Source organism: Papaver somniferum, chromosome 2 (genome assembly GCF_003573695.1).
Source record: "Papaver somniferum cultivar HN1 chromosome 2, ASM357369v1, whole genome shotgun sequence".
NCBI lineage: Eukaryota > Viridiplantae > Streptophyta > Magnoliopsida > Ranunculales > Papaveraceae > Papaver > Papaver somniferum.
The window spans coordinates 29836289-29863521 of NC_039359.1; the positions used below are offsets into that span (position 1 = coordinate 29836289).

The 27233-nt window shown below is 37.1% G+C and overlaps 4 protein-coding genes across 7 annotated transcripts; 2 read left to right on the top strand and 2 right to left on the bottom strand.

Annotated features, from left to right (window-relative positions):
• The first annotated feature begins 491 nt into the window (after window positions 1-491).
• On the top strand, window positions 492-4811 carry LOC113347250 (autophagy-related protein 13b-like). Its single transcript, XM_026590863.1, has 3 exons — window positions 492-2216; window positions 2347-2528; window positions 4276-4811. The coding sequence occupies exons 1-3, from the start codon at window positions 906-908 to the stop codon at window positions 4682-4684; spliced, it is 1902 nt and encodes a 633-aa protein (XP_026446648.1). The 5' UTR covers window positions 492-905; the 3' UTR covers window positions 4685-4811.
• Window positions 4812-5497: 686 nt separating this feature from the next.
• On the bottom strand, window positions 5498-9429 carry LOC113347251 (50S ribosomal protein L15-like). The gene is made up of 4 exons (XM_026590864.1): window positions 8776-9429; window positions 8260-8343; window positions 8075-8164; window positions 5498-6054 (listed from the first exon to the last, which is right to left on the bottom strand). Exons 1-4 carry the CDS (start codon window positions 9193-9195, stop codon window positions 5776-5778), a joined length of 873 nt encoding a protein of 290 aa, XP_026446649.1. The 5' UTR covers window positions 9196-9429; the 3' UTR covers window positions 5498-5775.
• Window positions 9430-10459: 1030 nt separating this feature from the next.
• LOC113350798 lies at window positions 10460-13644 on the bottom strand. The gene is made up of 8 exons (XM_026594917.1): window positions 13254-13644; window positions 12700-13160; window positions 12453-12582; window positions 12028-12373; window positions 11851-11947; window positions 11268-11764; window positions 11089-11152; window positions 10460-10951 (listed from the first exon to the last, which is right to left on the bottom strand). Exons 1-8 carry the CDS (start codon window positions 13642-13644, stop codon window positions 10460-10462), a joined length of 2478 nt encoding a protein of 825 aa, XP_026450702.1.
• Window positions 13645-21634: 7990 nt separating this feature from the next.
• Window positions 21635-23984, top strand: LOC113347252. Of its 4 annotated transcripts, none has more exons than XM_026590865.1 (3): window positions 21635-21757; window positions 22905-23104; window positions 23197-23984. In XM_026590865.1, exons 2-3 carry the CDS (start codon window positions 23091-23093, stop codon window positions 23555-23557), a joined length of 375 nt encoding a protein of 124 aa, XP_026446650.1. In that variant the 5' UTR covers window positions 21635-21757; window positions 22905-23090; the 3' UTR covers window positions 23558-23984. The 4 variants fall into 4 exon arrangements, 3 of the variants coding, with proteins under 3 accessions (XP_026446650.1, XP_026446652.1, XP_026446651.1); XR_003358833.1 differs by having other exon boundaries at window positions 21641-22719; window positions 22841-23104; XM_026590867.1 differs by having other exon boundaries at window positions 21641-22719.
• Window positions 23985-27233: the final 3249 nt, after the last annotated feature.

Below are 27233 nucleotides of genomic sequence, written 5' to 3' on the forward strand. Positions count from 1 at the left end.
TTCCTAATTATCAAGAAAGCAAATAAAACTAGGATATGAAAACTAGTATATTAAACAAACAATTTGGAAGATCAGTGGTATATGTGGGAGTAATTTGAATTTCTTTCAAATTTTTGCAAAATCCAAATTAGACAAGTAAACTTGGACGGAGGGAGTAATATGTTAGAACTAAACTGAGGTATCTCCTTTTTTTTTTTTTTTTTAATATTTCAATTTGAATGTATGAATCAATCAGAAACCTAATTAACAAAAATGGGTTAGAACAACAGTAGGCTAGTCCAGCTGGGTGAATTTTACTACCAGAGTTAGGTCGGTATAAAAGAGAAAAAAATATACGAAAAAAAAAAACACCAACACCTATGCCCCGGATAAACCACATAGCGAGAATGAATATCCAAAGGCTCGTGCAAATGTCCGGTTTAATGTCACTACAACAGAACTGTCTATTTGTAGTCATCCACACCAATGTGGCAGGCAAACTATAAATGTACGTGAAGTGGATAATCCAAAGGTCCAGAAAACATGAGCGTCCCTATCAAATGGCCATCCTCTATTCACGAGTCACGACTATATCTTCTTCTTCTCTTCTACTGCTGCTCTCTTTAAAATCCTTCCCCTCTGTCTTCTTCTTCTTTCATTCCTTCACTCCACGACTCCCCTCACTGACGACCCCTTTTGAAACAGTCAGTCTCTCTTAAACTCCACACACTCGCATTTATACTTTTCCGTCCAAAAAAAATATCTCATACGCAATCCATAATCTAAACAAGAAAAGTCCAAAAAATCCCAATTTATTAGGGTTCCAAATCAACAAAACGGTTTGTTCTTTACTCTTCCATTTTCACTTGTTTGATTGTTAGGGTTTATAAATTCTACTTCGATTCTAGGGTTTTTAGGGTTTTATTATGGGGACATCATCTGAACCAGCAAAGATTGAACAGATTATAACTGAATTCTTTGCAAAGAGTTTACATATAATATTAGAGTCAAGAACACAACCATGTAGTTCATCCCGTAACAACTATAGTGGTGAACAAATATTATTATCATCTCCGTCATCATCATCATCGTCTTCATCCAGTGTTAGACCAAGAGATAAATGGTTTAATTTAGCATTAAGAGAATGTCCTGCTTCATTAGAAAATCTTGAATTGTGGCATCAAAGTAATTTAGAACCTATGGTTGTTGATGTGCTACTTTTTCAGAGAGGGCCTGTTAATTTTCATGATGATGGTGCTGAAATGATGAAAAAAGATAAGGTGATTGAGAGATGGGTTGTCAAGTATGAGACTAGGAAGAGTGGGAGGGATTTTGGGCATGGGGGGAATAAGAGGAATCCTCCCAGTGCTACTTCGCATTCTTTGTATAAGAAATCCATTATTTTGTTGAGATCTTTGTATCTTACTGTTAGGTTATTGCCTGCGCACAAATTGTTTCATGAATTGAATTCATCGGGGCAGATACTTGCCTATGGGTTAGCTCATAGGGTCTCTACGTTGGTTGCGCCATTTACTCGTAGAGAGGAGGTGGAAATGAAGGAATTTGTGTTTACTCCAGTGGATACTACTTGTGGTAGGCTTTGTTTGTCTGTGTTGTATTCCCCAGCGTTGTCTGATGTGAATTCAGAGCCTTCAACTCCTGTATCGCCGCAGTTTATACCAGATTACGTGGGAAGTCCAACAACTGATCGGCTTAAGAGTTTTCCGTCTCTTCCTTTAGCTAGATTCAGGTCTCATGAGATACCTTCTTCGGTACCCTTTGAGAGGCGACATAGCTGGAGTTATGATAGTTATGGATCATCTGCACCTCCGGTATCTGGCTTTCCTTCACCTGCATATTCTGACTCTAGAGGTTTTTCTTATAATCCCAGTTCTCACCGCCTTCCACCTTTGAGCATACCAAGTCATCAATCTGAAACTCCAGGCTCCAGCAATGCATCTTTGGCTACTAGGAACACAAATGTTGATGATTTTTGGCCCTCACCAATGCCCTCTCCAACTCCATCTCCGTCACCACCCGCCCATTTGAAATCAAAAGCTCTATTACGTTCTGGAAGTGCTCCAGTAAGCATTCCCACAACTGGGAACCCTGCATTGCGAAACATTCATGTAGCGACTCCGTCTCCTCCAAGGGCAAAGATGGGTCCCTCTCAGTCCAGCAATGGTAGGAATTTGACTAGAGCTGGAGATGTTAATTCTGCCTTAAAATATGAGAAGGTATTGCTCAGTGAAATTCCTTTCTTTTCATGGCCATTAAAGTTGCATTTTACACTCTCTATTTGCTCCCACCACCATGTGTATGCTCACCCCTCATGTGTTGTTGTGTGTGTTGCTGTCTATGCTGTAGATGAACTCCTTTGGGAAAGATGAGGTTGGAAATATATATGGAGCAAAAGCATCATCCGGCATTTCATCAAGAATTTCTTTCTCCAGGAGCTCCAGTAGGTTTTCCTCCCAGGATATGTTTGATTATTCGGATTTTGCATGTCCATTTGCTGTTGGGGATGATATAACTGATCCACGCCCAGGGTATGTTTGATTATCTGTTTCCTATTTAAATATGCTTCTACTTTCTTTGGCTTGCTTTCTTTTTGGTCGTTATTGTTTTATACAGCTTATGTGTACTGTAGTGATAAGCGTACTGAATGAAAGAACAAACATACTAATCCAAATATGCCTACTGGAAAGAGTTTTAGAGTAAATCAATGCTGGTTAACTGACTATTGGCCAAACAATTGCTATTGTAGATTTCTTGTAGCAATGCTTAGTATCACATATGTTATATGTTTTAGTATCATTATATGTTGTATGGTATGTACCGTCCTCGTATATTTGCCTGGCTTATGTAAATTGATTTCTTTCCAGAAAAACAAACCGTATTTGCAATTTTCAAAAATAAATAAATTGTGGTTAAACTAAGTGGTAGAAGGTGTAGTGTAGCGCTCAGTCCACTCACCATATTGAAGTCTATGCTTTATCTTAGTAATTTACCATTCTTTAATCACGAAACTACGATTCTGGGTTCTTCCTTCTTTTGTTGCAGTAACGCTTAACAAATGTGTAATCTCCCGTTCCATTTTATTTTTTTTACACTAGCCACTTACTGTGTGTAGGGCATCTCTAATATATTTTTATTTTCATTAATTGTTCCTTACAATCAGCACTCATCTACAGTAAAACATACTCCGGGATCAAATATAGTCAATACAGTACATCTATTTATAGTGAAAACATATGATGCATATATCTCAGTGAAACGTCAAAGTAACTACAGATATGTCCAGTCTTATCAATTTTGTGTAGTTATACCCCCTTGAGGAAATAATTCAACATATCAGGTTAGTTTCTAGATGATGTCATATGTTTAATGCTTTGTTTTGTTTCATGAAACTTCCTACACTTGCTCTAGTTAATTGTTATGTTTTGTTGAAGTGTTAATGACGCAACCCAGTTTGCCATACAATTGCTTGCATATTTGCTTGGTAACTTTTTATGGACATAAAACATACTAAATAATCTGCACAATTGAATTGAGTTTTCTCCATCTTCTCTCTTCTGTTTCCCATCTACTTCTTTTATGGAAATTAGATTTGAGAATGGTTAGTGTGCAGGACCACGGAGTTCTTACATGATCATGTGATTCGTACAAGTGCGTTGTAGACATATTTTATTGATTAGCATGAAGGGCTTGCGCAGATACATGTTTATCAAATTTGATTGATACATACACAAACAGTTTTGATTCCCATAAGTATATTTTGGTAGTTTTTTTCTGCAAGTAAATGTAAAATACATACTAACTAATCTACATAAGTAAGTCATAGATATTGAAATTGAGTTCTCCATCTTCTCTCTTTTGTTGCCCATGTACCTTTATATCAAGGCCTAATTTTCAGTCTGTAGAAATTAGCTTCAAGACAGGTTCTGTGTAGGCCACGAAGTTAACTACGTGATCATGTGATTTGTTTATCGAACCAGTGTGTTGCTTAGAAATGTTTTCTTCGACCAGCATGCAGGGATATGATGGATACATAAACAAACTGTTTTGGTTCAGATGTAAATTTGGATTCTGAAACCATATGTTTGCAGCTTCAAATTGTTTGCTATGTGGTATTTGGTTTTGTTTCTTCCTCCTATTTTCCACCAATCTTACTAAGTGGTCAAATTCTGATTTACATTCTTTGCCTCCAGGTTGAACTTATAAAGCTTTTGCTTATTATTAAGAAAATGAATAAACTTTACTGACTCACTGCTTTGGTTGCTGCTTCCGCTCCAGACCAGATCTTTCCGATGGAAAAGCGCATCATACTGAGCCCAGAGCACAAGTCAGGAAATCCCAGGATGCTGCTGTTGGTGCCCTTGTAGAGATGTTAAGTACAGCACCACCACTTCGCCAAGATATCTCAAAATCGATCAAGTTGTCACAAGTCTCGAAACCTGAGATCTGGGGAAGAAGCACTGAAGAACCTGCTGTAACTTTGGATTCTGAGACAGGGGGATTATCAAATTCTTCTTGCAATGTCAATATCACATCATCTGGACTTCTGTTATCGAAGACAACTGCTGATGCGTTGGAAGAATTCCAGAGTTACAGACAGATAAAAGAATCATTGCTGCTCAGGAACGGTAATGATGGGACCTCGACTAATGCCGGCCATGCATCAGAAACTGCAGATAAAAGTTGAATGCCATTTTAGTTCTAATGCTACTGGTTCTTTGTGAAGAGTTGTACAGTATTTCTTCCTATAATGTTCATGTCTATGGGTCTGAGGTACGTCAGTAACCCATGAACTTCCTTCAACTATTCAAAAATCAAAAGAAAAAAAAAGTACATAAAAGAAAAAGAAAAATCATCTCGAGTTTCCTTTCGTAGCTATTAGCAATTGTATATGCATCTGTCAGTAGAATGCGTGACAGAGTTAAGTACTTTTCTCGACATTTCCCTGTGTATAAAGAACATAACCATCTTTCAACTGTTTATAATAATATAGTAGTTCGTAAAAGGGTTTATGAGTGTAGATTGTGCAGCCATGACTTTCTTAGCCTTATTTGAGAACTTTTTGTTTAGCATCTTGTTAGCCTTTGAGGTTCTTGAAGGTCTTCTTTCAAGAAGAAACATAACTAAAGGGGGTATAACCATTTTATGTCATCTACTTCAATTTTGTTAATGTTATGTTTACTGAAACAAGATCGGGATTGCTGGGGAATATTGATCATTAAAGGTCGTCTGGGGGTTGTCACTAAGCAAAAGTATCGAAAAACAAAACAAAAAGTCTGAATAAATGACCTTCAAATATTAGTTTTTTTGCTTCAGAGAAGCCACTTCTCGCCTACAAGTGCATTTGATAAGCCTTTTCCTCCTATTTGTTTCTTGTTTCTTATTCTCTTCTCTGCAGGATTTTTGTCATTTGATATCGTTACATTCTACTTGCATGCTTAATTTATGGTTGCCTAATTTATACATCACTCTCTACCTCCTGAGAAAAGTAATTCACATATGGCCAACATTTTAGTTTATTAATCTGTTGATATTCGTAACACACGAAATAAGAGCACAGAGATAGCTAAATATGACATTGACTGTGTCCTACTATCCTCACCAAGAAGGAAAATAATTTAAACTTTATCTCAGCTTTAATATAGTCATAGCAGTAGCTCAATATAGTAACAGACGAAATTGAACTTATGTGCCACAGAACTTGATATAAACAAAATCGCTTACAACCTAAAACAGCGACGTAAGAAAAGCTTGAGCCAACACCAAAGCAAGTTGAGATTAGGCAGCAGATGGAGTACTAGCAGCTGCTGCTGCTGCTGCTATTTCCTCTTTCGTAAACAGGATTGGTTTGGTCGGAGCAGGTAAGCGACCAACGCTATCAACTTTGTCCTTCTGCTTCGGTGGAGGTCTGGCTGCTTTAGGTAGTAATCTGCCCTTCTTTTCGAACCACTCGGGTTTCAACAAGGCTCGGAAACCCAATTTGTTGTAGTAAACTTTCCTGACAGACCCGCCAGCAGCTTCAACTGCTTCCTTTGCCCTAACTGTCACCCTCGACACCTGCATCAACATTCAAAAGTGCAAGTTAGTGACATGGTTTATCATGTTTCTCTTGCCCAAAAAAGAGTATTAGTGGTTCAGTAAAACCCGGGGAAGGGGGTCCTCCGTGGAAAGATAGAAACCGAATGATTGGAGCTTCTGGATGATTACGAGAAAAAGGTGTATAATCATGCCATGGCTTGTATGCCTTAAATCCATTCATCACATACCAGCGGCTGCCATTTGGCAGCCTATTGTTCCTCAAGTCAAAACTGTGTTTCTCCAATTTACATCAATTCTTAAGCTGAACAATCTAATGAATGGTGAGCTATTCTGGTGTTTTTGTGTAGGTAAAGCTGAATGAAGAATACCCCTTCAACATCGGCATATTGTTAGCAAGTGAGGTATGAAAAAGAATTCACTGGGTATTTGAAGGCGATGAAAGTTATCAACTTTGAGCAGAGATGATAAAGAAAAAGTTAAGAATAAAGCACCTTGAAGTGGAGAAAGGCAGAAAAAAAAAGAAAAAAAGAACATCTTCATGGAAGCTAGTTGCATCTTACTATAAGGTACTTCTCGTCAACAGAGAATTTCCCAGCAACGAAAAAATATAGGAAATATAAAAATCTGAGATAATCAAGTCATTATTGTATAATCGAAAAGACCAACTCTTGTACTGTATGCTTTTAATTCTAGTAAAAAGATCTTTCACCATACCATAAAGAGAAGGGGGTGACATATATCAATGGGCATCAATTATTTGATTTCGAGATAAGAAAAATAATTGTACATTTAAATTAACATCTCGTTTAGAAAAAGAAAATCTGGTCTTAAGTTACCATGCTCAGATTGTAAAGATGGTGAAATATACAATGAACTCGACTAATCAGCCATCTCATGAACTTGCAGAAACTCCATTCATACATTAGACTATAAAGGGGCGTGTGAGAAGAACAACGTGATAGGTAAACATGTAATAGGTGGTTTGGGTAGTTTCTATTGGCAGTTATTAGGCTTGGCTATATCAATTTCAAGCTGTCTATTAAATGATGATGTTTGTAGATCAATGGCTTCTTATATGATTTCCTTCGCTGAGTCTATGATTCATTCTAGTTTCTTATCTGACCTTCTTCCTTTCTTTACTGTTTAATGCGTCTAATTTCTCCATGATGCTATTTTGATAAGTTTGCACTTATCAGTTGGTATCAGAGCCATTCGATCTGATCAAACAGTTTATACTAATTAGAGTTATCAATTAGTATATGGCTCCATTCCGTAAACGTGGCTGCATGTACTTTAAGACAAAACTGAAGTCTCAGGGACAAAACTCAGAAAATCATGTTCTTTTCCTGTGGTGACTTCTACCTAACTTTTGAAAAAGAGTTCAAAAACCCTCACCAATGAATGATCATATTTTACATGTTATGATGAAATTTTAGTTATACATGTTGGAGAAATGTATTTTTACTAGAACACAAACATAGTGGATACACAGGCAAAATACCAGGGTGATTACTTTGCTTCCTAAATTCGTTTCGGTACTACAGAGAAGGCAAGGAATGGTTTATGGTGGATTGATGGGTAAGGAGTTAAATGATACTGTACTTGCTGATGTCATACCGAAAACAATTGCACAAGATATGAAGTGAGTCCTCGTGATCATTCTAAAAGACCTAAACACTTTGAGTCAGTGAAATGAGCATTTACCTAGAATTTCATTTTGGTGTATCATATCATTCAAATAACTTGGCCAAATTCTTGTTTGTTGTCACTAAAAGTTGTCTGTATGTATGCTCAACCTTGAGGACCGGGTTGTTTTCAAGGGGAATTGAATGATTTCTTATCTGATCTGATTTCTACTCTGATTCTATGATTTCTTCTAGATTCTTATCCGATCTTCTTTCTTTCGTTATTGTTTATTTCGTCTAATTTCTCTAATGATGCTCTTTGATAAGTTTGAACTTATTACAACGTGACTGTGACATAAAAGAAAAGTAAGAACCATAAAAATGACAAATTTTAGATCACTGAGTACCCCTACCTCAAGATGAATAGGCCACTTAATTTGTTCTGCGCCACGACCCATCAACCTTACTCCATCTCTTATCTGCTTCCCTATAGCCGCAGAATCCTATCGTAACATACAATATTTGCATCAGCTTGACAATTGACATTTGAACAATACAGCGATCCAAATAAAATAATTTTTAAGTGTTGTACTAGTACCTTCAGAGTTTTCATGGTTATCAATTCTGAAGAATCAATTTTTCCTGCATTTATAAGCTTTGCTATTTTCCCCAACCCTACTGGCTGTCACAAAGGAAAATACAAACACAACCAGAGAAGTAATTAACCTTAGTTATCCATTGCTGAAACACATATAAAGCCAACAATAACCCAAATACAGATAATTATTGAAGCATTTGTCAAGTCTTGCATATGCACTATCAAATGAATACGAAAAAGATGAAGACCCTCAAATTGGTGCCTCAAAGATCAAATGTAACTCATAAGCAGGAACATTTCATTAGACATGGGTTTCGCAGATACACTATAGGGCCTTTACAAGATTGTACATTTTCATATGGTAATTCGGCAGGAACATTTCATTAGACATGGGTTTCGCAGATACACTATAGGGCCTTTACAAGATTGTACATTTTCATATGGTAATTCGGCATACATATATTACTACATTAAGACCCAAATTCTTGTAACAAATGAGATTGGAAGTAGATATACCTGAAATTCAAGACTGAAAGGATTCTTAAAGCCTCGTTTGGGCAATCTCCGACGAAGAGGAGTTTGACCACCTTCAAAACCAGCTTGATGACTACCTCTAGCTCTCTGTCCTTTATGACCTCTCCCACCAGTTTTACCTTTACCAGAACCAATACCACGACCTTTTCTTGTTCTTTTCTTATTTGATCCTTTATTATCCGCCAAATCATTCAATGCTAAGTAACTACAGTACGCCCTAATTCCATGAGACAAGGATACATTATTATTAGGGTTGATTTTTGAGTAAAGTGATTGTTGATTTTGAAATGGGAATGTTGATGATGAGATTGTTTTTGTTGAAATGAAGCTAAGGTTTTTGTAAATCTGAGAAGATTGGTGGATTGACGTAGCCAATAAAGATGTTAATCTTCTCCTGAACATCTTTTTATTTTATTTTATTTTTCTTCCTTCAGTAATTTGATGTGTTTTTGCACATTTGGGAATGTAGGGTTTTGTTTTGGTACGGGAGGAACTGAGGGAGGAAGTGAGGGAGGGTTTAAGACTGAATTTCACGCAGACCGCAAGTGACTTCAACAAAAGAGTCAGTCACTCCATTTCCGGTTGGAATACAAATGGGGCGCAAACAATTTTTCCTGTCATTTTTTGGCCCAAACCGAGCCGAGTCAACACATTTGATTGAAAATGAAACTTGTAAGAGCAACAATAAAAACATAAATGGCTGCTGTCCAATGCTTCTACGAGTACATGTAGCCGACGTAACGAACATAAACCTTTTTCGCTTTCACACAACTGAACCCGTTTTTTTTTTCCGAGTTTTTCTTCTTTCCTTATGAGTTTCTCCCCTGCCATGAGTGGCTAATCGGCTGTTCGTAGGCTCTGACGGGTGAGAAACACATGAAACCTTAGTTTTCTGCAATTCAAGGTATATGCATCGTTAGGATCGAGGTTAAGCTAGGGGATTTAATAAAGTGCCACACTTTAGGTTTTATCTTTAAGAAAGTGCCACCGTTTTTTTCAGAGTTTATAAAATGCCACACATTTGACTTTTGCCGTTCTGTTTTTTTGAAAAAACAGTAACCTGGCGTTAGTAATCGTTAGTGCTTACGTGGCATTAAATCACCCCTATAAAATGACATTGAAGCCCCTGAATCAGTTATCTGGAACGAGTTAACCAGTGACTGAGTTAATAGTTAACTCGTGACTCGATCCACGTGAAAAAAACGTGAACAATTTTATAACGGTCGGAATACACGTGTCATTAAATTCTTCAGATCTGGAGAAATTCTTAACGGTCATATTCAGGCCATATTCATCATTTTCAAGCTGTATATATAGCTATGAAGAACACAGACTCTTCTTTACTCAATTTCTTCAGAAGTTCAACACAATTTTTCAACTAGCAAGGGTGATAAATTCAACACAATTCTTCTTTACACACAAAAATGAGCCAAAGGGTGATAAATTCTCCAAGAAGTAACAGTTGCAGTAGCAAAAGCAGCAGCAGCAGCAGTAGCAAAGTTAGGCAGCAAAGCAAGATTATCCCATCAAAATAAAACTGACTTCTGGTACATCTAAATGTCCAGACCAGAATCAGTGTGTAAAGCAACAAAGAAACCTAACAAACCAACATTGCCTACCAGCAAACTTCACAACAGATCTAACACACACACACACACACACACTTCTACTTCCTAGTCTTCATAGTCTTCTTAGACTTTGTCTGCTTTCCCTTTGTGACTGCAAGATGTTGACTCACAGATCCAATACCAGCAAAGTTCTGACTGAAATTTTGGTTATCTTGATTAGTGCCAGGTCCTGCTGGTGGTCTTCCATGAGTGCTAGGTCCTGCAGATGAGTCACCAACAAATGATGATGTACCTCTAGATGTGTTTGCCTTTGCTTTACCCCTTGCAGTGCTACTTTCAGGCTGATCTCTACTAGTGAAGGTGCAGTTTGCAGCATCATACTCAGTGCTTGGCTTGAATCCAGTTTGGTTTTTACCAACATCACCACCAGCACAGGTTCTCTTGTTGTGACCAGCAGTAGATCCACATTTTCCACGCTTTCTTTTCTTCACCACAGTTTCAGGTTCATCATAACTTCTCTTCCTCTTCTTTGCTGGTCTTCCAGTTTTTCTCTGATAAGGAGGAGGCTTTATGTTGACGTCCATGGTTGGCTGCCAAAAGAAGAGATAAGAAATGAGAAACTTAAAGTAATGAAACCCTAAGGATTCTTAAATAGAGAATAAAGAAAAATAAAGATATAATATCTTAAAAGTAAATGCACCACATTCAATAAAGTTTATAAATGTACCTGATCTTCCCACACCCACTCAGTTATGTCTTCTAATGGTTTGACATCATCTACATATGTGGTCCTATAATATTCCACAGTATAGTAAGGAGCACAATAGTTGTTCAACCAATAAAATAAATGTGTCAGTACTATGGACAATACTACAATAAAGTGCATGAATAATACAAAGAACTTACTCTTTCCAGTTGGGCCTTAGCAGCTTCAATGCACATACATCATGTTGACAAGGGAATCCCCTTAGCTGCCATTGCAAACAAGTGCATTGCTTGTCTACAATATTCACTGTGAAGATTTTCTTGGTGATCACATTAGTTACCAAATAAATTTGTCCAACGACACTGCCTTCTGCATCGAACTTACCAACCAAGTCAAGCATTTTATTTATTAATTTAACAGCAGCAGGGACCAATCCATTTTCATCCCACTTAGCAGATCCTTCCCTTCTCTTAAAGAACAAACCCATTACTAACTGACCATACATCATGCCTAGTTGAATTATAGGTTTATCTCTCATATTAGAAGCCATGGAATTAAAAGATTCAGAAAAATTATTATTCATATGCTCACAACAGCTAATGGGATCAAAATAGACCCTAGACCAAGTACTTGGATCTTCTTTCCTAAGACATTCACCAGCATCAGCATTTTCTTTGCATATGCTGTCAAAGTGCTCCTACATTGCAAATAAATCACAATTATATATAACCTACAAACTAACAATCAAAAAATATGGGATGTTTTCTGACAAGAGGCACAAACCTGAAAATGCTTTACTTTGTAAGCTTTGCATGCATTCCACAATGAAATGTGCAAGGTGGGTGCCTTGTAGTACTTCTTGAAGTTCTTGTATAAGTGCCTGCATATGCAAATAAATAGTTAGTTCTTGAACCAATAGAATACATACATAATATAAAATAGGGGATTACATTTACTTACCTGAAACAATACCTAACTCTTGTACCAGGGAAAACCTTAGGAACAGCTTCCAACAGGCCTTTCTGCCTATCAGAAATAAAAGTAATTCTGCCAGCATGATGTGCATTGATCATTGGAGCCAAGTCCTTGAGGAAGCTAGTCCAGTTCTCCTTAGTTTCACTCTGACAGGCCTTAATGCCTAAAGGAACAAGATTGTTCTGACCATCAAGTGATGTTGCAGCCATTAGAACACCACCACGCTTTGCAGTTAGATGACATGCATCTAACCCTATGACTGGTCTTCCATATTTCTGCCATCCTCTCATTGGTGCAGCAAATGAAATAATCATGATCATGAATGCCTTATCTGCAAATTAAGTAACCAAACTATGTCATTATTTGAGCATAACATACAAATAAATAAGAAGTATTCAGCTAATGCATACCTTTTTTCCTATAAGTGTATTTAGCAACAGACCCTGGATTAGTATGAGCCACCATTGCACAAAAGATGGGTACATCATTGTAGCTATCTTCATAATTACCAAACAAATCTTCTAAAAGAAGATTTCTTGCCTTCCATGCACAAATATATGGTATGTTGATGTTATGAGTAACAAAAAAGTCCCTTGCAATGTGTATAGGCTTTGGAATTAAGGCCCCAGCTGTCTACTTTAGCTTATCATGTACAACCTCTTTCACAAACTCAGGATCTGCAGATATGTTAAAACTCTTTGGATTACCAACACAAATATGTTCTAGATTTACCTTCCTAACAATAAAAGTATACTCATGCCTTTTTACGCTAGCATTCACAAACCAGTTACAACCATACTCTTCCCTGAACCTACATCTGACTCTTAGTCTTTTTTTGTCACTCTTATATGTCTTGTATTGACAATTTTGTTTTACACAGTAACCTCTAAGATGTTTCTTAAATGCCTTCTTGTCATTAAAAGCATACTTTACCACAATCTTAGTAGGATCAACAAGAGAAACCTCTTCTTCTTCAAGGAATAAAGGTTCTTCTTCTTCATCATTGGGCATACTAAAGTCTTGTTTCCATTTATGATAATTAAACTCTGGTATGGCATCTATATCATCAATTACTTCAGGACCATCTTCTTTATCCTTACTCCCACAATCATTAGAAACTGCAATCAACAAACAACATCAAAGTGTTCGTAAATTTTTAAAAATAAACAATAACAAATTATAAACACTAAAACCCCTTAATACTTCCATACCTTCTTCATTGTCTTCTTCTTCTTCACTATTGCTTGAATCGGTGCTTTCATCTCCAACTTCATATGTCTTGACAATGTCTTCATATTCAATATCATTCTCTTCATCACTGTCAAAAATTGGTGGAGCATCTGGGTCTTCAATGGGGTGACAGTCATCTACATTTGTGTTCTCTAGCACCACATTCTCCTCATCTTCATCACTGTTGAACACTGCATCATTGTTGTTCACTGCATCACTGTTGTTCACTACATCACTATTGTTCACTGTATCAACCCAGTAATCATGATTGAAGGTCTCAGTCACTTGAATTGGTACACTGCTTGAACCAACAACACTGGCTTGACTAAGGCAAGAATAACCTTGAGACTCCACTTTAGTTAGCAGATCCATGAATAATTGCCTAGTGATGGTTTTTTTTTTTTTGAATGATGTTGTAGTAAGATGATTCATTCACTCAGATTTTTTGAGAATTTGTTTTAAGATTTAATAAAGAAAATAAGGAAAAATATATATACAAAATTTGTCACAGGATGAAGAGATACCGGGACTCGGGATTCCACTGCTTTTCATATTGTTGTGGTTCAGTCATTAACTCTAAACAATATAGCTCAAACAAAAGAAGTTGTGACTCTAGTTCTTTGCCAAAAATAGATTTCGTAAAATATTATTTGTAAGTTAAAAGCATGACGCATCTAAAGTAATTAAAACTAAGCATGCGGCATCTAACAAAATAACAAATAATTAATTAAAATCATAAAACAATTAAATCTATGCAAAAAGTCAATAAAAGAATTAATTCATTTACCATAATCATGAAAAGTTGCTTCCTCCGTTGTCCCAGTGATGGGGTCTAGCTCCGTATGGTGAAAACACACTCAAAGGAATTTTTCATTGCTCAAAAAGGTGTTTACAAGGAGAAATGGTATAAAACAGGGCCTTCGTAACAGTTATATGTGTTACTGTTTCTCCAAGACTGCTGCCGCTGTGTCGCAATAACTGTAGCAAAATAAGACTGCTGCCGCTGTGTCGCAAAATTTGTAGCAAAATAAGACTGCTCAGTGTGGGTCTTATGTTCTTGGTGTTCTTCATCAGCAGCAACAGCAGAAAAATGGCAGCTCTGCAACTCGTGATTTCTTCATTCTGTAGCCTCCAAAACTTCCCCAAACTCTCCACACCCTTCTCTGACTCTCGAGAATCCTTTTTATACCCAACAGCCTCATAAAATCTTTCTCAATCACTCCAAATATTCTCCCATTACTCGGCAGTAAATGATATATTTTTCTTTCCTTTTTTTTATCTCGATCACGTATCTGCAGCTGTCAATTACGTGAAAACTATCCCTGTTTATCTTTGTCACACTCCAACAAGTCGTTCAAGTCATTACACATCATCAGAACACGTACAAATTCTTCCAGAACCCGTGGATATCTTCTCCCTGTACGTGTTTTCCCTGTTTGCAACTCGTGGATTGCCTAGCCGATTCTAGCTAATTTTGATCGAACCAAAAGCCCACAACGTGTTTGCTAGGCCATATCACAACTTCCTACCAAAAATCAGCCATTGAATCTCCCTAGAACACGTTCAAAACTTCGATCAAAAATCTGCCAGTGAAGAAGGAAATTTTCCCGCCAAAAATGAAATTTGAATTTTAGAAGAAGGACACCACTTATCCAGTGGTCGCCCCTTATCCGTTGCTGGAGTCCGAATAACACATTCCCATGGGGTGCCTTTAGTAATTTTTCTGGGGTTTTTCCAACTTTTTTTCTGGGGTGCCTTTAGTACTTTATCCTGGGGGTGTAAAACACCACTTTTCGAGCCAATTTCGCCGCAAGAGCTTATTTCTCTATAAATACCTACAAAGACATAAAATAAAAAAATAAATACAAAATCGAGCACTAACAATACGTACAATTGAGACATATGAGACACATAAATGTGTCTATCAACACCCCCAAACTTATTATTTGCTAGTCCTCGAGCAAAACTAATATGGAAAATAAAATCCTAACTCACTAGGTGTCCCTAGTGACCGAGTTAATCTCGGGAGGATTTACCAGAGGTGTACCCACAAAACATTCACTCCAGACCCTAGCTATCTACGCAGAACCTTGGAAGGCACTAAAGAATCTCCTTGGTTGTCATACTCTCATTGACTACAAGAGGAAGTACCCTGATGCGAAATTCCAATTGTTGTACACGAGTTTGCACTCAAGCATACTAAAATTCATATAAAGTGACAGACCTCACATGGAAAGATTAAGAAGATGGATAAAGAGAAAAATAGATGATGTTGACTAAGGTGAACCTATCCTAATGGACTGAGATAGTGGTCTTGGACTAATATCAACACACTGGCATATACAAGGGAACCAGTAGTCGATACTAGCATATACAAGGGTTCCAGTGGTTGACTTTATTGAATTTATTCCGGTTGGTCTGATGGTCTGGTCTCAATTTTTTTTTTTGATATATCTCAGTCACTCTACTTCACCCTAGTAATGGTAAAAAGGTAAATAAGTGATCAGGATTCTTTCGATGTTTCCATCACGATATATGGCGAAACTACCATGTTTTTTTAATTCTAACACCTGAGCTCTGTGCTTTTATGAATAGAATCTTTAGATGTTTCCATCTAATCAGATTGGTTCCTCAACTCCTATAACCAAGATGTTCCCATCCACTTAGATTGGTTAGTGCAAACCTTAATAGGCATAAATTTCTAGGCTCTGGAGTTTAATAATTGCAACTAAAAAGTTTCTCCCATACCCCCAAACTTAAATCTAACATTATCCTCAATGTTCTAAAGATAATATTAAAAACATGAACAAGGAGAAACGGTTACCATTTGAGGCAAAAGAGTTAAGGAAAGATATTACCGTGTTGCATGTGAATGGTTTACCTCCCAAGAAGTGCTAAGTTTAAAGTCTTCAGCCAGACATCGGAAGGAATTAGTCACCTCATAGAATCATATAGAAGTAGTCGAAATAACTGTGGGTCATCTGGATCAAAAAGTATTACCCACAAGAAGAGGAAACTGCAACAGACCAAAAAGATGCCGAACATACCCTTGTTTAAGACAATTACATCTAGTTGTGTCTCAGGTTCAGGTTCTATAACTGGGTATAGATAACAGGTTTTCATCGGTTGGATTTCCTCAAAGCTAAGATCCGGTTCAGGTATTAGAGTCTGGAAAAACTTAACTAAGAACTTATAAGCACATAACAACAACCTGAATAACTGGGGATCCTCTAAGTCAATCAGATTTGACTCACACAGCTGACCACAATGAAAGAGGTGGTCTTCCTTAAGAAAATGTGTCGACCCTAATATCCTAAAGTGATTAGGTTTAGTCTCAAAACTTAATAACCGACACATCTTAAAATCAAAAGTTCCCACAATTGGAAGAAAAGTTTTTGGTGGGAAAACAAAGTTAATCTTGGTATCATAGCCTGGGTTAACCACATCAACCAGAGGATGGGTTTCTAACAACTGAGCTTCTTTCTGGACATCATTAGGTTCGGGAAAACGTGTATGAAGATAATCTTGTAAGATGGTTGAGGCACAAATGTCAAGTCCTACAGGAGGGTACTTTCTAAAAGTTAAAGCACACGGAGAATGATAATCACCCCCAAACTTAGAGTTTTCTGTGTTTCTAGAAAGACTAGTCACAACTTCCCTAATTTCTATGTCATCAGATTCCTGGAAATGGTCAATAGATTCTTCTAAGTTGGGTTGATCCTCACTCATTTCTACGAGTTTTATCATCTTCTAAGACTAGTGTTTCTAAATCACTAGATTCTAAAACAGTATTCTCAGGGTAAACTCTTTCCTCTAAACCATCATCACAATCATATAAAGGATTATCATAGAAAGTTTCATATAAAGGCTCATCAACTAAGGTTTTAATCATAGTTACCTCCTCCGATTCACTGATAGGCACATCAAATAATGTATTATCCAACATACTGCAGGCTAAAGGATCATGAACTACACCGTCTAAAACGGTGGTATCTCTAGTCAAGTACACATCCTTTTGAATAGGTGAATAATTATTAAAATTATTTGGATTTGTATTAGAAACAACACTATCATTATAAAGCTCAATCGGAGTAACAAATTCCTGATCACTATGCCTACATATTTCATGTTCTTCATCAATACTATCCTCATCATAATCATCACTATAATAACATGAAAATGATCGAACCTTATCAAAACAAGTAGTGTTACCAATTCTAACCTCGTCATCTTGATTATGTGAATAAAAACTATCCTTATTTTCGAGGGTGGTATTGGGAAAACTACACTGGAAATTAAGACTATCCTGAGCAAGTTTTTCCACAATCCTATTTGTATTTTCAGTAAATTGCTTGAGGGTCTCTTCTAGAGATATCTTAGTTGACCGCTCTACGGACTCTTCTGGGAGAAGAATATTATAAGTATCTTTCATAAATAACTTCCGTGCTGACTCCTTGAAACTCTTGAGAGACTCTTCTAGAGAAATAGAAGGATTGTTTTGCTCGTATGACCTGTGGGTATGTGGATAGTAATTGGGCTCAAAATGGTATGGACCATAACCTTCAAAGGTTTCGCGTTCCCAATCACTATTCACACTATGGTCATAAAAAGGATAATGTCTAAGCTGCTCAGTCGGATACTCATTGTGTTGGCTATTATAATACCAGTTCGACATCCTAACTGCAAGGGAATTCTAAACAAACACAAAGAAGGCTGACTCGACCACAACAAGCCTATTTTATCTAGCAAACAAAAAGATGATGGCTCCACTTAGATTGTTTCTAGACCAGCTTCTAATCCTTCGAAAGGGAATTCGTTACAATTTGAGCAAACCCCTCTAGAATCAATCCGAGTCAAAGTAAGTTGAATAGAGGCGAGGGAATATGCGTGGAGCTTTGATACCCAAGGCCTCACCGCATTACAAGGCGGCGCAGTCACGCATTCAACTCACAGAAGCCATCATGAACTTCGAAGTATGCTTAAAAGAGTAACCAATATTTTTCGAATGACTTTCCTATTAAGCTCGTTACCCTATCGGTCTCGTTCTAGCCCAAATTTTAAGGCTTAGGTTTGCGTAGGTTACGTGTTCCTAAGGCGGGCAAGAAGAAAACGGTGATGAAATCCGAGTCCTTATCTTGATTTGGCCAGGCCTTGCCCTTTACTAGAAAATTAAATCCGATTTCAGGTCCTCAACATATAAGCATACAAAATCATCCAGTAAACCCGCTGACAGGGGATTCGCGGGTGTTTAGAATTCTTACCTCCCGTTCCAGACGGGGGATGAACCGTTGAAGTCGACTCGGGCCACGAATCCTATGTCATGTACGATCCCGAGGGGCCGAGGCGATATCGTAATCGCCGTCCTTCTCTGCACACAGTTTATTTAAAAGTACCCTTCCGTGGGGTTTTAAAAAAAATAATAAATAAAAATGTCCAATGTCCAAAAATAAAAATTTACAAAAATAAAGAAAAACTTAATTACAGTTTCTAAAAAAATAAAATAAAAATTATTTACAAAATCTTCTTCTTCACTCCTTTTGGATTTCTCTTTTCTTTCCTTTTTGGGCTTCGCCTTTCTTTTCAGCACTTCTCTTTTTCTTTAGCTTAACTCCAAATCTGAAAGCAAACGAAAGTACCAAAACGCGTAAAAAAGAACAAATAAAAAAAAACTAAAAACAAATTTATAAACAAATCCGCGTCGGCGGCGCCAAATATTGACGGTATTTTTTTTGAATGATGTTGTAGTAAGATGATTCGTTCACTCAGATTTGTTGAGAATTTTTTTTAAGATTTAACAAAGAAAATAAGGAAAAATATATATACAAAATTTGTCACAGGATGAAGAGATACTGGGACTCGGAATTCCACTGCTTTTCATATTATTGTGGTTCAGTCATTAACTCTAAACAATATAGCTCAAACAAAAGAAGTTGTGACTCTAGTTCTTTGCCAAAAATAGATTTCGTAAAATATTATTTGTAAGTTAAAAGCACGACGCATCTAAAGTAATTAAAACTAAGCATGCGGCATCTAACAAAATAACAAATAATTAATTGAAATCATAAAACAATTAAATCTATGTAAAAAGTCAATAAAAGAATTAATTCATTTACCACAATCATGAAAAGTTGCTTCCTACGTTGTCCCAGTGATGGGGTCTATTTCCGCATGGTGAAAACACACTCAAAGGAATTTTTCATTGATCAAAAAGGTGTTTACAAGGAGAAAAGGTATAAAACAGGGCCTTCGTAACAGTTATATGTGTTACTGTTTCTCTAAGACTGTTGCCGCTGTGTCGCAATAACTGTAGCAAAATAAGACTGCTGCCGCTGTGTCGCAAAATTTGTAGCAAAATAAGACTGCTCAGTGTGGGTCTTATGTTCTTGGTGTTCTTCATCATCAGCAGCAGAAAAATGGCAGCTCTGCAACTCGTGATTTCTTCATTCTGTAGCCTCCAAAACTTCCCCAAACTCTCCACACCCTTCTCTGACTCTCGAGAATCCTTTTTATACCCAACAGCCTCATAAAATCTTGCTCAATCACTCCAAATATTCTCCCATTACACGGCAGTAAACGATATATTTTTCTTTCCTTTTTTTTATCTCGATCACGTATCTGCAGCTGTCAATTACGTGAAAACTATCCCTGTTTATCTTTGTCACGCTCCAACAAGTCGTTCAAGTCATTACACATCATCAGAACACGTACAAATTCTTCCAGAACCCGTGGATATCTTCTCCATGTACGTGTTTTCCCTGTTTGCAACTCGTGGATTGCCTAGCCGATTCTAGCTAATTCTGATCGAACCAAAAGCCCACAACGTGTTTGCTAGGACATATCACAACTTCCTACCAAAAATCAGCCATTGAATCTCCCTAGAACACGTTCAAAACTTCGATCAAAAATCTACCAGTGAAGAAGGAAATTTTCCCGCCAAAAATGAAATTTGAATTTTAGAAGATGAACACCCCTTATCCATTGGTCGCCCCTTATCCGTTGCTGGAGTCCGAATAACACATTCCCATGGGGGTGCCTTTAGTAATTTTTCTGGGGTTTTTCCAACTTTTTTCTGGGGTGCCTTTAGTACTTTATCCTGGGGTGTAAAACACCACTTTTCGAGCCAATTTCACCGCAAGAGCTTATTTCTCTATAAATACCTACAGAGACATAAAGTAACAAAATAAATACAAAATCGAGCACTAACAATACGTACAATTGAGACATAAATGTGTCTATCACCTAGCTGCTCCTCCATTTAAGTTTTCCTTCTCTGATTGAGCTTTCAACCTTGGTGACCTCCTTCCACCTTCTCCATTCTTTTCTTGATTTCTCCTCACAGATTTTTCCTTTGAAGCTGGCCTCTTAGCAATCTTATTAGGGGACTTCTTCGGAGTCTCATCGATTGCAATTAACAATGACAGGCGCAAACATATAAACCTATTCTCATCAGGTACAACATGCTCCCAAAACTTAAACAAGTCCTCATTTGATTCCAAAACCTCAGCCAAACATGGGTCTGTAGTCCAATATAAACTAGGAATTTCCTTCTTATTAAGGCGCAACTTAACACACAACATCTTCTCAAATTCCTTGAGGTCAATTCTTTCTCTATCCATGTGAGCGAATATCAATGTCAGTTGACTGTTTTCAACAAACACGTTGATGTCTCTATATGGATAATATATTTCATCACTGCATCATAAGTAACAATGAAACAATTCAGTAAAACAATACCCTAATCGCGAAAAAACTCCAAAAATAAAACCAATACAGACCTCAATATCTGCAAACCCTATCTACAGAAAACACCCAAATTCAAACCCTAAAATCAAATATGCAACAACATCGATTTACATAAAAAATTAATAAGAAGATGAAAAGAGAGATGGGTTTCTTCAGAAATGGATAAAAACGAATTTAGGATTTTAGTAAATCATACCACTTGTTGTTATTACCGTTTTTCTTCTTCTTCGGCATCTTCAACTTTACTGAAACCCTATACTCAGAATCTCGATTGATCAAAATTCCTAAACTAAATCTCTCTGTAGAACCCTAATTTTTCTAACCTAAGTTTCTCTGCTGGAAAGACATGGAGAGAATGAAGAAAGAGAATAAAAATGAGAAAGTCAAACCCTTGGTGTGCTTTCATTTTCTCGAAGCATAGGAAGGTAAATTAGCCAGCTACCACGTGTCAAGTTCTCTCATTTCCACACTCTAGAGCCGTCGATGTATAGACAGGTGTCAGAATCTTTACCTGGTCAGCGAACTTTTGACCAACCAAGTGGGTCCAGAAGGAAACACTAACGTTTGTGGCACTAAATAAACTTTCAGAAAAACGGTGGCATGTTCTTATATCGGAAATGCAGAGTGTGGCCTTTCCTTAATCGAAGAAAAAAAAGCTAATGGAGGTCAGAAAATCTCTGCAACATCATCTGCATCAACTGTCTTCCCACGCTTGAGTCTAATTCTTCCTATAATCTGTCAGGTAATCATTCGAATTAAACTTCTCGTTTATCCAATCAATCTCTGCAGCTTTATGAATCAGACTCTCCACAATTTAAACCTAATTAATTCTCCTATTTAGCCATTTGTAAGATTTGCATGCCAATTTCTACACCTGTTAGCTTCTCTATTGAACCTTATACCCTAGCTACTGATCTTAGTTACTGTTTAGTGATGAAAAATTCAATCTTCAGGTCAATTTTTAATTCATTAGTCTCTCTTCTCCAAACCCTAATCTTCCCTATTTAAGAACTGTAAACTGATAAAAAATTTAACCTGTTATGCTTTATTGTCTCTTACAACCCACCTGTCTACAACTCAATTTACTTATCACTTTTTTATTTACTTCAAAATTGTAGTAGCCTTAGGCAGTCCCTGTATCACCATATATGCATTCTGGCATGGTGATGTTTCCCAATTAACCAACCAGCTTCAAATCTCCTTGAACTCGAGTAGTGGTAGACAGTTCAACTTGGATGATGTTATCCCTCATAGATTTCAAAACAATGAAGAGTTGTGGACAAGTTGTCTGTTAGGAAGATTTGTTGAACCAGTTGCTAGAAACAGCTGAAATGTTAGAAATGCATTGCTATTTCAGTGGAAGATTCAAGGAGGTTTTTCAGTCAAAATGGTGAACGAGTGGGTTTACTTAGTCATATTTGAAAGAGATGAAGAAATACATAGAGTATTAAATGTAGCAACAAGAGTAGTTTATGGTGATCTTTTCCGCATTAGAAAATGGGAGAGAACTGAAGACTTAGCAACTTGGGATCCTACTAAACAAATGTTCTTTATCACTATTCATAACCTAACTCCAGCTCAAGTTAATAGTGAAAATCTGAGGAGATATTTGGCTTGCATAGGAGATATTTCTTCTTTCTCCTATCTAGTGAGAAGAGATAATGGGAGATACTCCATCACAGTTATATCCAGTATCAGAATCAGGTAAAGTCTGACATTCACTGTAAGAGTTGAAAATGAAATGGGCAATACCAATGACTTAACTTTCCAATTCCACCATTTGCTTAACGATTTATATGGGTGTTGTAATCTCATTGGCCATAAGATTGGGAATTGTGAGAATTTTGCATTTCATCAACAACAAGCAGCTGATGATGCAATCTTAGCAGCAATGCAGCAAATTGATGCACAACAACGGCCAGAACCTGACATGATGCAGCAGGTGGATCAACAGGACATGCAACAAGACATGCATTTCTCTGGGGATAGTCTTGCAAGTTCATACTCTGAGCAAGCAACATTTGAGGTGACATGTACTGATTATCTCAAGCAACCAGAGGAGGAAACTGCTAGCCATGATGGCATTCAGGTACATGGTCACTGCTCTGCTGAACCAATTCAGATAAATACTCTTAATGCTGCTGCACCTTATTTTTCTAATAGAAACATGCAACCTGACAGTTATATATGGAGAGTGATGCATAAGAGGGATAGACATGCACAATCATCTAACTTTGGACCTGAGCACCTGCCTGCAAATTCCACTGCCTATTTCAGAAATTGGAGTCTTACGCAATCATACTTCCATTGGGACATCCCACTACCAGCAGCAAAGAAGGCAAGAATTACAGAAATTCCTGAAATTGACCTAAACTGCAACTCAGAACAGTTGCCTGAAGCTGAGAAACAAATTCATGTCACTGAGGAGAAGATTAATGTCTTGGCTTATCCTCACCAGTGGTATAAAGGAGAATCTTCAAGTGCCAACACTGATGCCACTGACCCTAAGGCAAAGGGCAAAGGAGTTGCAAAAGACAACTAATGATCCTGAACTCTAATGAATTGCAGAAACAACTAAGTGCTTTATGTGTGGACTACCATCAGGGTCTATGACTCTTTTTCTTGCTTGTTTTTGCTTGTGTAGTCTGATTTGATTTCTTGTTTCTGCTAGCTTTCTTTGATTGCTTTATTGTATTTACTCTCCTTCCTGTTTACCTGTAGTTATCCTGCTTAGTTCCCTGTACCTCCTCACCAAAGTAGTCTAAATCGTTCCTCGATCCTACTCGGTTGCGAAGCTTGTGGCGAGGAGAAATAAGTTTGGACTTGGAAATCGCCAAAACTCGGGCTAATACTCGGAATCTATTTATTAGAGATTTACATATTGCTGCTCATAAGTCATGATTTGTACCTAATTAAAATTAAAATTTTAACACTATCATGTAATTAAGTGTGTAATATATTATATTGAAGGTATTTATCATGTATTTAGATGTTTTTCTATTTGATAACTCCCGTCTGAGGGGTTACGTAAATTTTCTATTCTGATTTTAGTGCATGCAAAGCTAACTCGGAAAAATCGATAACTCGATTTGCTCAAAAATGGGTCCAAATCGGCAAAATCATCCGCCTTAATCGCTAAAAATCGAAAAGGGCTTGAAATCGAAAATCGCCTCGGTCATATAGCCTGTAGCGATTACTCTGCGAGAAATCGGCCTTGGAGAGAGATTTTGACTACACTGCTCCTCACTAGGATTTATTTCTTGCTCTGCTAGTGTTATAATATATTTTCCATTCCCATTGTACAGTTGTTGTTTCCTTTCAGCACCTTAGTAATCTGTGGAAGATTTCCTTTCCTTTTAGTGCACTGAGGTTTTTTAGAGAAATTGCCTGTAATTTGGTTCATTTTTGTTATCATTTGGTATCTTCCTATCCTTTTATTACTCTGAGCAATTTCTTCTTGTATCTTCTGATCTTACAAGGTTTCTTCTTGTATCCTTTGCTTGGCCAGTGCTTTTATATACTGTTATAGTGTTCTTATCATTACTAACTTCTTTAGATATTTTCCTCTCTTTTCTGTCTACTGAGCATTTTTTCTGGGGTTCCCCTTTGTACTTCTTCCTCTATCTTCTTCATATTCTGTTTTTGTATAATTGGGTTTGTCTTAGTCTCTCTTGTCTCTCTGCTAGAAGTTCTCTCCCTTTCTCTTATTCCAGATAGCTTTCTTTTTTTCCTCAACTTTGGCTTAGCTTCTGAGAAAACTCAGGTTCTTGCGTTTCTTTACTCCCTTTCCTCTACTTTTCTCCTCTATACTCTAATCCCTTGTGATTTCTTTATTTGTTTCATTCCCTTATTTTAGGCTTTATATTACCCTCCTTTCTGTGAACCCTTATACCATGAAACTGCTATCATGGAACGTCCAGGGTTTTGGCACCCCAATTACCAAAGACCACTTTAATTATATATGCCAGTACTACAACCCGTATACAGTTTTCCTTGATGAGACAAAAGCCCCATTGTCTCGGATGGACCTTTTCTCTAAAAACTCTAATTTCCATGACTGGTTCATAGTCTCTTCCGTGGGGATAGATAAAGGATTAGTAATTTCCTGGCACAACAACATTAATATGATGCTATTATCTTCCAGATTTAATGTTTTCCATTTTGAATCAAAAGTAAATGACATTGAAATTCTGATCACATGTGTCTATGGAGCCATTGGACCCACATTTCGGACATAGCTCAACAAGTAGACAAACCGTGGTGATCAGAGACTTAAATGTTATTATAGATCCAGATGAAAATCAAGGGGGGAATAAAACAATCTCAAGCAGCAAATCCTTCATCATTCATACAATTAACTCTATGGGTTTATTAGATGCGGGTTACGATGGTGCTCCATTCACTTGGTCGAACAGAAAAGGAGAAGCAAACATCTGCGAAAGAATTAATAGAGCACTAGTCTATTATCTCTGGTCCAAAAAATTCCCGGAATCCAAGGTAACTCACTTACCTAAAGTGGGGTCAGATCATACCCCAATTTTACTTGATTCTAATCCCGAAAAATTCAAGGCTCGTAAACCATTTAGATGTATTAGGTCATGGATTTCTCATCCAACACTCTCTACAGTTGTAAAATCTGCCTGGGACCTACACTCAAACAACTCGACAGACATGAACCTAGCCTTAAAGCTTCAACTTCTATCCTCAGACCTAGCTCATTGGAATTCCGAAATATTCGGGTACATTCATAAAAACATAAGGATTTTAAATAACAAAATAGACAGTATTCAAAGACGTGGAAACATATCAAAGGATATAGAGATGTTGAAAAATCTCCAATCAGAATTAGGGAAGTGGTACGCGATCAAAAATGATTTTTATCATCAACTCTCGAGAGATAAATTTTTCATAGAATATGATCAGAACACGGAGTACTTCCATGCTACTGCTTCCAATAGAAAAATAAAATAAATTTCATCAACTCTCTTAGAGAACCATCTGGTCTTTGGATGTCGGATAGGGATCAAATCAACTCTCTATTAGTCAATCATTTTAACCATACTGGTACCTCACAAATCAGCAATAACAACTTTGATATTTCCAGCATCATTGAGCCTTATATTTCCGAAGCATAAAATCATTCTCTTCTAAAAATTCCCACAAGAGATGAAATATGGATTACTTTATCGAAAATGAACCAATGGGGCGCTCCGGGTCACGATGGTTTCCAACCTGGATTCTTTAAATAAAACTGGGAAATTTTTGGGCCTGATATCATCAACACAGTCCGGGAGTTTTTTAAATCCGGCACTCTCAACCCGGACCTTAATTATTCTTTCATCACCCTTATACCGAAATTATCCACCCCACAAACTCCAAGCGATTTTAGGCCCATCATCTTAAGCAATACAGTCTACAAATTAATCTAAAAAATAATGGCGAATATAATAAAACCCATCCTCAATAAAATAAAATAAAATAATCTCTCCAAATCAATATGCATTTCTACCGGGGAGACAAATTACAGATAATATCATAATCGCTCATGAACTTATCCACTCTATGAAAACTTCAAAAGCGAAAAAAAGGGATATCTGGAGCTCAAATTAGACCTCTCTAAGGCTTTCGATAGGGCGGAGTGGACATTCATCTCAAAATCCCTTCTTAGTTTTGGATTTAGTGAAAATGGGGTTCACCTCATATTGCGATGCATTTATACAATCCCCTTCTCTAATCTTCTAAATGGATCTCCCGACCCAAAATTACATACTTCGAGAGGTTTAAGACAGGGAGACCCCCTATCTCCTTATCTTTTTCTCATCTGCACAGAAATCTTATCCAGACTTCTGGACAAAGCAATTCTTGATAGGAAAATTTCTGGGCTCAAAATCAATAAAAACGCGCCAAACATCTCTCATTTATTCTTTTCTGGTGATTGTTTTCTATTCATAAAAGCCAATTTAGTTGAGGCAAAAAATCTGCTAGATATTTTATCGTTATTTGGAGATATCACTGGGAAAATGGTAAATCTCCAAAAATCCAGTGTTTATTTTAGTCCTTGGTTACATCCCAAACACGGGAAAATCATAGCTAAAATTCTTAAAGTTCCCTTGATGACTAAAAACGATAGATATCTTGGCACCCCACTGTTTTTTGACAAAAATAGAAAAGCTAACTTTGAGCCGCTTCTTCAAAAATACTACTCAACTTTGCAAGGA

Bases quoted from the DNA above. Each gene is read 5' to 3' on its own strand.
- LOC113350798 (XM_026594917.1), bottom strand. From the start codon at position 13,644: ATGGATCTGCTAACTAAAGTGGAGTCTCAAGGTTATTCTTGCCTTAGT. The intron at 12,583-12,699 runs GTTGTACATGAT...TGTGCATGGAAG, and splicing joins ATCCTGAGTTTGTGAAAGAG to GCAAGAAATCTTCTTTTAGA. The intron at 10,952-11,088 runs GTACATTTATAA...TTCTTTTGGCAG, and splicing joins AGTGGGTGTGGGAAGATCAG to CCAACCATGGACGTCAACAT.
- LOC113347251 (XM_026590864.1), bottom strand. From the start codon at position 9,195: ATGTTCAGGAGAAGATTAACATCTTTATTGGCTACGTCAATCCACCAA. The intron at 8,165-8,259 runs GTACTAGTACAA...ATGTTACGATAG, and splicing joins TAACCATGAAAACTCTGAAG to GATTCTGCGGCTATAGGGAA. The intron at 6,055-8,074 runs GTAGGGGTACTC...ATGTTGATGCAG, and splicing joins AGTGGCCTATTCATCTTGAG to GTGTCGAGGGTGACAGTTAG.
- LOC113347250 (XM_026590863.1), top strand. From the start codon at position 906: ATGGGGACATCATCTGAACCAGCAAAGATTGAACAGATTATAACTGAA. The intron at 2,217-2,346 runs GTATTGCTCAGT...TCTATGCTGTAG, and splicing joins CTGCCTTAAAATATGAGAAG to ATGAACTCCTTTGGGAAAGA. The intron at 2,529-4,275 runs GTATGTTTGATT...CTTCCGCTCCAG, and splicing joins ATAACTGATCCACGCCCAGG to ACCAGATCTTTCCGATGGAA.